This window comes from Onychomys torridus, chromosome 3, assembly GCF_903995425.1.
Source record: "Onychomys torridus chromosome 3, mOncTor1.1, whole genome shotgun sequence".
Lineage (NCBI taxonomy): Eukaryota > Metazoa > Chordata > Mammalia > Rodentia > Cricetidae > Onychomys > Onychomys torridus.
The window spans coordinates 143,353,625-143,364,900 of NC_050445.1; the positions used below are offsets into that span (position 1 = coordinate 143,353,625).

Below are 11,276 nucleotides of genomic sequence, written 5' to 3' on the forward strand. Positions count from 1 at the left end.
ATATAAGATGCCAGGAGAAAATTATAATGTCTTTATGGGAACAAAATAACAAGCAAAGAGATTAGCTTATAAATAGCAGATTCTTTGGGTAGAGAAGGAGGGAAAGTAGAAGAAATGATCTTTCCCGTGGGAATAAAGAGAAAGCCAAATGTGTGGGAGTCGGGGCAGAGTGTTGATGTTTAATGAGCAATTCCACTTGTTAGGACGAGTGACAGAAATCTGCTTATGAGAAATGGAAGAATAAAACTTTCATTTCAATATATGTATACTTCACTTGTGATTCAGCTCTCGGTGAGAATTAGTAGATGCTCTGCACTTACATTATGGTGAAAATAAATAACCTGTATTTTAAAATGTCTGCTTACAGTCAGTTTGTAGTCTTATTAGATATCAACATTGAATCTTATTCCCTTGTTCTAGAATTTGCTTGGATATATATTATATGATAATGAGGTCACAATTTTAACTTTTTTGTTTTGTTTTGTTTTGTTTTTTGAGACAGGGTTTTTCTGTAGCTTTGGAGCCTGTCCTGGACTAGCTCTGTAGACCAGGCTGGCCTCGATCTCACAGAGATCCACCTGCCTCTGCCTCCCGAGTGCTGGGATTACAGGTGTGCACCACCACCGCCCGGCTCAATTTTAACATTTTAAAGATAATAACCTACTCTGTGGTATTGTGAAGTTGTTGTTTCAAAGAATTACTACAGTATTCAGAAAGCAATCCATTTTTCCAGTAAATTTTAGGCCACTGTTCAAAATTGGTACCACAAGTCAATTAATATTATTTCTAGATGATAACTATGCAATTAGTACATAATTAATTGAAGAGAAAAATAAAAACCATATCCTTTGTGAATATCCTGAAATCCATAATTTCGCTCCAGAAAGGTCCTTTTTTTTTGGAAGCTGAGGATCGAACCCAGGGCCTTGTGTTTGCTAGGCAAGCACTCTACCACTGAGCTAAATCCCCAACCCTTAGAAAAATTCTTGATGCCTGAATTTACAGTGTTTATCTCCTGCAGGCATGTGGCAAACTGTTTCAGGAAAGTTTTAAAAAATAATTGTTATGATGATATGTCTTCAAATAATATTTTAGTAGTTCTCTGAAGAAAAAGAAACAGTGACAGAGAAATGTCTTAGCAGTTGTGAGCACTTGCTTAGCAAACATAAGGATGGGAGTTTAGACCTGCACCCAGTAATAAACCAGGTATGGTCAAGCACATGCCTGTAAGCCCAGTCAGTACCTACAGAAAGATGATTGGAGATCACTGGCTTCCAGCCTAGCTGAAAAGAAAATTCACAGGCTCCAGGTTCAGTGAGAGACCTTGCGTCAAAGATAAGGTGGGGAGTGATAGAGGAGGACAACCAAGGCTCTCCTCTGGTCTCCACACTTATGCACAAGTATAGGTATCTATACATGTGCACAAACCCACACACACATACCTGATACTTATACATACATGCACATAGAAAATAAAATGAAATAGCATATTAATATTAAAATAATAAACATCTTTATTATTCTGATAATACCCAGCTACAAAATTGATAGCCTGAATATTATTAGTCTAAATAAATGATGAAAATATTAAGAGGCAGTGTTGATCTTATCTCATCTAGGCTGTCTGTCGGTTATGAGAATTGATAGTGCAGTTTCATAGGAAGACAAAGCAGAGTCACTCTGCACATGGAGGCTGATACTTAGCTCTTAAATGGGTTCAGAAGAACAGTCTTTAAAACAGTAAAGTATTTCCAATTCCGCAACACAGCACTGCTGCCAGGCCCTTTGCTTTGGACTCCCTCAAACCTGTACACGATTGGGCAGTCTTTATAACAGGGGTCTCCTGGAACTTGCTCCCTTCCGGTGACCCATGTTGGTCTGGTGGTTGATATTTAAATATCACCAGTCTGTGTGTGAACATGTAAGAATAAAGCAAGAAACAATGTTTATTCAGAGACGAACTGAAATGATATGTTCCTCCCTGGGTACTCAGGATCATTGTAAGACCCGAGTAATGGGAAAACCTGGTCAGAAAGTCAGACAGTGAAGCGGAGAATATTCTGTGAAACAAGTTTATCTGTGGGGTAATTGAAGCACAATCACTTTTTAGTCAGTTTTGGGCTCAAATACCATAGCTTCCCCCTTTCTCGCATGGATCTACAATAGGCCCTTTCTTTTCGATACTCTTAAAAGAGTCAGATTAATCCAAATCTTCAATCTTCACCAGGGAAGCGGTCTTCTCACAAATCCAAGAAATTTCAGCACTACAGCGAGAAATGTAGACATTCCCTCTTTCAAAATAAGCGCACCCTCTAGATCCATTGAACCTGGCATGCTCCTGATTGGTAAATCTGGAAAGTAATTGATTTAAAATTAATTACAATTATTATATATGAAATTTAATTAGAATTAAGTATTCTTAGTCACCCTTAGAGGGAAAACCCATACTATTGTGAGATCCCAGCCTCCATAAATCATCAGGATCTGTAATGCCAGCATCTCTGAGTGCTTTATCTCATGTTAATTTTGATCCCAGGAAAAATATTTCTTTAAGAAGAATATATTTAAATCTGGCACAAAGTTGTGGAAGTAACCAATCACTTTCTGATTGAGTTTCAAGCCTACCCCATGAGAGAGGGGACCCATGCCTGACCCTTCGCACATTTTTTATTGGCCTATTTGCTTTCTAAGGAAAGAGAGAAAGGAGGTGTGGAGTTAGATGGGTGGGGAGATGGAGAGGATCTGGGAGGAGATGAATTAAATAATAGTATACTATACTATATTAAATAAAAAAGAAGAATTTGTAGGTTATGGCTTGGAGATTATTATTCCCATGAGTATTATGGAATTCTACTACTGGAATGCACTCAGTGCAGATTACATTAGAACTGATAGTTCATTTTTACATTTCAATTTTTAGTATAAAAACTAGAAAAATAAAGCAATACCATGTAAAAAGTTTTGATGTTTTGCTATGCAAAAAATGTAATTATTCATGCTTTCATATACATTTGAGAAAATAAGACAGAGTCTGAGCGAGGAAATGAATGACTTACTGATGTGATTGGTTGATCAGGAAATCGTTTCTAGCTTCTTGGCTCAACTTTAATGATAACCCTTAAACGTTGTCCTTAAAAATCATGCATGCTCAGCCTAAATGTGTGTTGCAAGCACTGCTTTTTCCAGCTGATGAACACTGGGATGCCATGTTATTTTATTCATCAGAGCTAAGCCTATCAAACATTACTATTTGAATATATCTTGATCAGAGAGTCCTTATTTGTGATCCAAGAAAGCGGCTGCGATGTCTGAAGTACAGTATTTTTAGGCTGCGTATAGAGAGCTGGGTTATCTGACAGCTGCATGACCTACAGTCATTGTCTGCGGTCTCTGCACACCAAACATTTCCTCTCCATGTTCACAGGATCCAGTAGATGAATCAAGAATGACTAGCATTCATACAGGAGAAAAGTACATTCTAACCCAGGAATTGCACTGCATTTACATGGTGCTCGGTCCCACTCCTAGATGGTCTTGGTCTAACAGCCCTCCTCTCTTTGGGTCAACTGTGAGCACTCTCCACCCAGTTACTCTGTTTTGAAAAAGAGTAATTGTCCTTTTTGTCTCTGTTGTTTAAAGTGAGCCTTTTGCTATTACGGCTAGTGTGAAAATAGGCTAACCAAATATAGCAATGGTGATAAGACCCTGGGAGACACATATTTGAACAGGAAAAGTCCTAGAAAAATCTCTAGGATCTTTACGGAGAAAAGAATAGACATATAATTATTTGTTGTTCATAGTATTTGGTGATCCACAGCTGAATCCAAGCAGCTTCGAACAAAAATGAAATGATTATAATTACAAAATGTTGACAAAATACACGCAAGAGTAAAACAGAGTGAGATGGATGCTTTGAGTATTTGGAGGGGGAGAGATACTCATGACATAAAATCTCACTTAATGTAAAAGTTACAAATTTTAAAAATGTAAGTACAATTATTTCAATTCACTAAATTCTGATGTATGATGTTTGCCAATTTTGTCTTTGTTTTAAGTCTTTCAAAAAAATTTGAAGTCATGTGTTCCTTCAAACTTTTATTCTTATAAGAGATTCATCTTATTTTATTTGTGTGTATGTCTGTGGATCTATGCATACATGTGTGTAGGTGCCCACAGAGGTTGTAAGAGGGAGCCAAATCTGGAGCTGGAGTTACAGTGGTTGTAAGTCATGTGAGGGTGATGGGATCTGAACTCAGGTCCTCTACAAAAGTAGCATGTGCTGTTAACCACTGACTGACCATTCTAGTCCTTGCTTTAAAAAAAATAGTTCTGAGATGAATTAGTGGGTAAGAGCCCTTGACACTAAGCCTGATGATTTGAGTTCAATTCCCTGAACCCAGATACTAGAAGTGGAGAACTTATCCCTGAAGGTTGTCCTCTGATCTCCATGTGTGCCCTGGGACCATACAACCCTGACCTCCCCAAATAAATAAACAAGTACAAAAATAATTTTTAAACACTAATGTTAAGACAAAACAAAACTTGTTCTTGAGAAAATGAGGATTTATCCCATGGTACCATCTTGTAGATGAAACAAACATTAGTTTTCATCTCCCAACCCACACCACATATCCACTGGCTTCCTCTGTAAGCCCAGCCTGATTCCAAGTGGCAACTGGGTTTCTGGTTCCCAGTGAATCTGGACCTCTTTCTTAAGGAGTCTTTTGAAAACTGCAGAAGATCAGATGGTGTAACTTTGAAACATTTTTTAATGTTGACTTCTATTTTGTTATAACTTTAAATATAAAAAGCTTCGATTTCCCAAACTGTAGAGATTGGATGTGTACTTTCAATACCATCATTGAGACTCTGCAGCAGTAGATTTTGCCTAGGACACTTGCCAGGTAACCTAATTGGTGGTCTGCATCCTGAAGCTAATCCACAAACTAATCAGGCAGACTTACTTTCTATGAGAAAATGGCCAACAATTACTTAATGTGAGTAATATGTCAATGTTTAAGTGTGTGTCCTTATAACAAACACCACCCTTGAAGGTTGTAAAGGATAGAAAACAAAATAGCTGAGTGGATGAATAGGTGATCTATAATGTTCAGCTTTGATTTGATCACATCTGAGCTGGGCAATGTCAGGCATGTCAGTGAATCTCTCTGTGATAATATTTTTATTATGTAGTGGGGATGTGAAAGTGCATCCTTCCAGGATTTATATTGGCAAAGTACTTTAAACATACTATTATATGTACATGCTTAATAAGGAAAACAGCTAAACAGCATATGGAGTTCAGTGCATTACTCTGAGTTTGACAAATAGATGGAATTACTTACCAGCTCTTGATGTATTCCCTACTGAAATACTTATTTTTTTCATATCTAGATTTACAATTCTTTCAATTTACATACATTTTCTCAGAGTCCTATGGAAGTCTTGATCTTCCACCCTCAACAGTCAGATACTTACAGGGTTGGAGAGGGAGACGAACCATCTTCCCATAGCCAATGTTTGCCAGTTGAGTTCCAGGACAATCCCAGCCAAAAGAAAGAGGGTTTGAGTGATGGCTGTGACTGAAGAAAATCCTAGGGGAGGGCGGAAGTAGATCAAGTGAGAGGCTATCTGCTAGTTTGAAGAGGAAATATTAAAAATTATTAAATTATTTTATTGTCTGGGGATAGTCCAGTGATGGGTCACTTTCTAGTATGTGCTGTGTCTTGGGTTCCATGCCCTGTTCCTCAATTCATTTATTAGTTTTCATTCAAAATCCACTAATTTCCTATCATGAAACAGAAGCACCACCTATTTATTTTTCATTGTGTGGGTAATATCCATAGGTGGGGGAAGAGAGTCAATCATACCCTTTCTTTGATGCTGTCAATCTTCACCAGAGCAGCACTCTTGCCTATACAGTCCTTTCTGCTGTCATGCCAGGATTTCTCTTCATGAGTTGTGAAATAATAGCAACTGTTCCCATGCCATTGCCAAGTCTTAGGACAAGGATTGCACTTATGATCTGAAAAGGAAATTATACTCAGAAGTACACACTCTGTGGGTTGACTGCAGAAGCCTTTGGAAACTAAGTCATTCACACAGGCAACAGATCTGAGTACAAGCACACTGAAACATACTATTCCAGGAACTTCTGAAAACAGAGGAACTGTAGTTGGGGTTGGACAATGGAGATTCTCTTTATAGGTCCAGGCTTTTAATATTCTTATGAAAACCAGAGCACCTAAAAGTGGCCAATAAAGTGAAAGGTTGAAGTATCCAGGCTGATAGCATCTGGAAATGATTATAAAATTCTCTTGTTTTCTAAGTATTAAAGAAACATGTGTATTTCCTTGTTCTTTGTAAATTTAGAATGGCATGGTCAAGGGATTGCTAAAGGACACAACTTCTAGGTGCTATGCTGTACGTGGGGACTTTGAGCAAGGTGACAGGCTTGATTTGGCCTTTTTGCAGATGTTAGTCAAATTACCAGAAGTATGGATGAGGAATTCCTTGCAGAGCTTGGTAGCCATCTGTTTCTGCCTCTCCAGGAGGGCAGAGATCTGGGACTGGAGAGATTCCTCTGTGGGACCCTTCCAGGAAATGTTCAATATTTCAGACTGATTGTTCTGCTGTGGGTATATGATTTTCTGAAGTTGACTCAACGTCTCTGAATCTGAGTTAATATCATTAGACATCTGCAAAACTGAAAGACATAATGAGACAAGTGTCCTGCTGCTCTCACAAGGCTGCCAGGTTGACTCAAGAGTGTGATTCCCAGGCCACCGGGGATTCTTTCTCTCCCTCCTCCTTCCTCCTTCCTCTTCTCTCTCCCTCCTTCTTTTCTCTCTTTCCTCCCTCTCTTTCGTTTCTTTTCCTCCCTCTTCCTTCTTCCCTCTCTCCTCTCCCTTCTTTGTAGAGGGCACAAGGGACTTCTGCTCACCTCCCCCATCTCTTTCTCTTCCCTTTCTTTTATCCCTGACAGGGTTTTGCCATTAATCCCAGATTGGTCTTGGGCCATTCTAACCATTTCTAGTTCTGGATCCATTCATCTTTTAAAAAACATCGTTATTTTTATGAAGCTCGTGCAGTGATTCATTAGCACACTGTGTGTAATGACCACAATGTGCATTGAACTTACAAAAAAATTACAATGCATTTCATTATGAGTCAACATTATTTTACTTTAGTTTGTTTTGGTGTATGCATCTTTTAAAAGATAAGCAACATATTCTCCTAATAGCATCTACTGAGTATCTATTATCTCAACAGGAAAATCAGATTTCTTTTCCAAAGAACAAAATAAATAATTAGTCAGTGTTTATATGTCCAAATCATAACTGTCAATGAAATCTTTCATTTAAGCAAATAAGTGACTAAAACATGGGGGACATTAGTGTCTGTGATGAGTAATCTTTATTGTCAATTTGACTCTGTATAGAATCACCTAGTAGACAAGTTTCTGGATGTGTCTGTATGGACATTTCCAGAGAGGTTTCACTGAAATTGTAAGATCCACCTTGACTGTGGGCAGCATCAACCCCTGAGCTGAGGACCTAGACTGAGTATACGGGAGGAAGCAAGCTGAACATGGCATTCACCTTCCTCTGCTCTCTGACTATTGATGTAGTGTGATCAACTACTGTACATGCTGGTCTCCATGACTTCCCACCATGAGGGACTATATTCCATCTTAATTAAACTATGAACCAAAATAACCCTTCCTTATTTAAGCTGCTTTTTGTCACATCAACAAGAAAAGTAACATATAGCATCTTCCAATAAACTTTTTTGACTATAAGTCACTTTAGAGTGGGTGCTGACCAAATCAGTACTCTTTATTATTATACCACATACTTAACATTTTATAACATATATATATCCTCAGGATAGCTTTCCACTTACCATAATGCACAATGCCCTAGCTAGTCCACCTGTAACTGCACACGAATCAAAAGAATCTTCTCTTAGGGTCTGCTAGGGAGTGGCTTCCATTGTGCCATACATGGATGGTATGATTCTGTCTGCCAGGTGTGACATAATTCCCACTCCTTCTCTTCCTTCTCTGTGTGTTTCTCCTCATTCAGGCAAGTCAGGTTGTTGCTGCCACTTAAATGTTTTCTCTACTCCGAGAAGGTCATGGATGAGCAGATTGAGCTAGATTTCTGCTATGTTCCAGGTAAATGAACTGCATGCCCTTCTGCAAATACATCTCCAGCTTGCTTTCCTGTTTTTTCACTGAGAATAACAAATGCGTGTGTCTGTTCAGAAAAGAGTTTGTCCATTTTAACCAGTAACTAAGAAAACAAGAGTCCTCCTCACAGTGTGATTTAGTTCATCAGAAGACAGTAATGACTGTAGGGTAGAATTCTCACAGCAGTGAAATAGTGTTTTTTGAAGGTGTGATGGAGAATGGAAGGATCTGGGGCAACAGAAGTGATTTGAGGATTCTGTATGCTAGTAACATGTTCTCCCTGAATTCGCATACTGTACAACATTTTTTCTAATTGCTTTTCTCTTGTTAAATACAAATTCACTTACACATAATCCCCAAGGTCACTAGTCCAGTCACCAGCAACAGGCAGAGGGTCATCAGGCTCAAGGCAGCTCCTCGCCAAATGGAGAATGGAGCTGGGTGCCCTGGAAACCAACAGAGATGATCAAGTAGAACCACAGTACTCTGTTATATTTGGTTGTGTTTCTCCTACCCAGGGAGCTTCTTGATATTAATGTTTTCCCTCGCTTTTTCAACCCACTGTTTAGAAAAATGGCTAATATGAAGCATGATATGGTCCCTCCCTCAGATTCCCATTTTCTCACCTTCCTTTTAAGAGTGATTTTCTCCATTTGTTTGGCTATTTGTCCCTGTGCTTTTCCAGTCTTAGTCTCAACAATTCACACTCTTATAGTCTCTCCTCTTTCTTGACAATTGGACTCCTGGAGCTCCACCTGGGGCTCCACCTGGGGCCTGGCTGAGGATCTCTGCATCCACTTCCATGAGTTATTGGATGAGAGTTCCAGCACGACTGATAGGGTGTTTGGGCATCTGATCACCAGACTAGGTGAGATCAGGCTTTCTCTCGACCATTGCCAGCAGTCTACAGAGGATGTATCATTGTGGATTTCTGGGGACCTCTCCAGCACTCTGCCTCTTCCTGTTCTCATGTGGTCATCATTTATCAAGGCTGTGGAGCCCCCAGCTGGAATAGGCCCTCTGGATAAATGAGACAATTGAATAGCTTGAACTGTTTGGGAGGCACCCAGGTAGTGGGACCTGGACCTATCCTTAGTGCTTGAGCTGGCTGTTTGGAACCTTGGGCTTACACAGGGACACTTTGCTCAGCCTGGAAGGAGGGGACTGGACCTGCCTGTACTGAATCCACCAGGTTAAATTGAATCCCCAGGGGAATCTTGGCCCTGGAGGAGATGGGAATGGAGGGGAGGGGCTGGGGGGAAGGTGGGGGCGGGAGGGGGGAGGACAGGGGAACCCATGGCTGATGTGTAAAATTAAAACACAAATATAATAAATAAAAAGGAGGAAAAAAGGAGTGATTTTCTCTTAATTTTTGTTTTTTGCATTAGTCCCCACCTTTCTTCCCTAAGTTCACTGGTATTGTGAATGACTTGTGGAGATGAGTTCTCTGGAATGGTGCTGACAATAGGGGAGACCCTGAGTTTTAAGACACACATATCCAAAAGGAGATGGTTCTACCTTCCTTACAAAGGTGGATTGTACTTTTAAAAGTAATGTTAACTTGGTAAAATAACTTTTAAGTCATTGTTATCCTGTTTTCTATGTCACAAGTAGTAAATTAATTCCAGATGAAAATGTATAGTCTAACCTGCAAACAGCAGGATAGCCCGGAGAACCTGCAGGAAACTCTTGGACCATGTTTGTCATGAAAATACCTGTCACCTTTCTCTTCCTTTATTCACACAATGTTTTTGCTGGGTGAGTACAGTAGCATATGTAGGATAGTCACATAACCCCTTTCCTCAAAGGCTAGAATGAGAATTTGAAGACAGGTATGCATAATCACCTCACCTTTAGTAAACACCACAAACTCTATGCTGGTTTCTGTGTATCTTCTCCCTAAGACACATACACACACACACACACACACACACACACACACACACACACACAGTATAGAAGCAAATCCAAGGAGCAGAAAAAAGCAATTCATATGAGTCAGGATAACAAGTAGGACTGTAATGAAACCTTTGGAAGTGAAGAAGATAGCCCTATGTATTTAATGGTGTCTTACTCTAGAGATGTGACACTGCTGCCAGCTGGGCATAAGGGAATAAGCTGATGCTGGAAGACTGTCTCCACCACACACTCGCAAAAACTTAGACAAACTACCTAGCTCCTTTGAGACTCAGCCTTTCCATCTGCATAACTGCAGAAATTGTGATACTATTTACTTTACTTTACAACTACACTTCAATAAAGATACATATAGATAGAATTTATTATTGATAAATGCTCTGAGTTATACTTGGGTTCCAATGACTTTAAATTAAAAACAGCATAAGGGGAAAAACTAGTTCTTGTTCACTTGTGATTTATCTATACTCAATTCCTTCCCTAAATTATTCCACGCACTAGCAAAGCTTCCTCTACTTATTTTAGAATCCCTTTTGGCTTCTAAAAGAATATCTCTTGGCATTGCTAACAAGGTATAAGAGTCAAGGATGGTTACTTACTCCCAGACCCAATCTCTATGACATATCCATTCATTTTTCCCCCCTATAGTGAAGAGCTTCATGACGGTGATTTCATAGAGTTCACAAAGGTCTTGAAAGCCCCATATATTTTCTTAAGGACACCCACTCTGCTGACCTATCCCAGGGCTATTTGTCTATTTTGGGAATTATATTGCATACTCTCCATCCCCTTCAGTGTCAAAGCCCACATCTCCAAGCACTTAACACCTGTCAGTTCCAAGGTTATAACATACTTTATCTGAGTTCTTACCTTCTTTTCTCAGGTTATTTCCATCTTGATTACTTCTCACTCTTGCAGAATCTTGAAGCATAAGCGTTGCATAGGTCACTTCATCAGACATCGTAGGAGAAAGTGATTCTATAAATCAGTGTTGCAATATCTTCAGGTCCAGTACAGGCAGTTCTTTTTCAAGACAAATAACAGACACAAGACACTCCCTTTTGCTCCTTTGGAAGCCTTTGACTTTGAAAGTCAATTTCTTTGTAATGAAAGTGAGAGAAATCAGAAACTCTCCTTAAGAACTAGAATGTTGCCAATTTCCAAC

At 39.3% G+C, this 11,276-nt stretch overlaps 1 protein-coding gene across 1 annotated transcript; it reads right to left on the minus strand.

Annotated features, from left to right (window-relative positions):
* Positions 1-2,200: 2,200 nt before the first annotated feature.
* On the minus strand, positions 2,201-11,072 carry Clec12b (C-type lectin domain family 12 member B). Its single transcript, XM_036180361.1, has 6 exons — positions 10,982-11,072; positions 8,542-8,640; positions 6,491-6,706; positions 5,871-6,025; positions 5,479-5,594; positions 2,201-2,351 (listed from the first exon to the last, which is right to left on the minus strand). Exons 1-6 carry the CDS (start codon positions 11,070-11,072, stop codon positions 2,201-2,203), a joined length of 828 nt encoding a protein of 275 aa, XP_036036254.1.
* Positions 11,073-11,276: the final 204 nt, after the last annotated feature.

Coding starts and splice junctions, on each gene's coding strand:
- Clec12b (XM_036180361.1), bottom strand. CDS start 11,072: ATGTCTGATGAAGTGACCTATGCAACGCTTATGCTTCAAGATTCTGCA. Junction 8,641..10,981: donor AAATAACCTGAGAAAAGAAG/GTAAGAACTCAG, acceptor GTTGGTTTCCAG/GGCACCCAGCTCCATTCTCC. Junction 6,026..6,490: donor ATTCCTCATCCATACTTCTG/GTAATTTGACTA, acceptor TTTCCTTTTCAG/ATCATAAGTGCAATCCTTGT.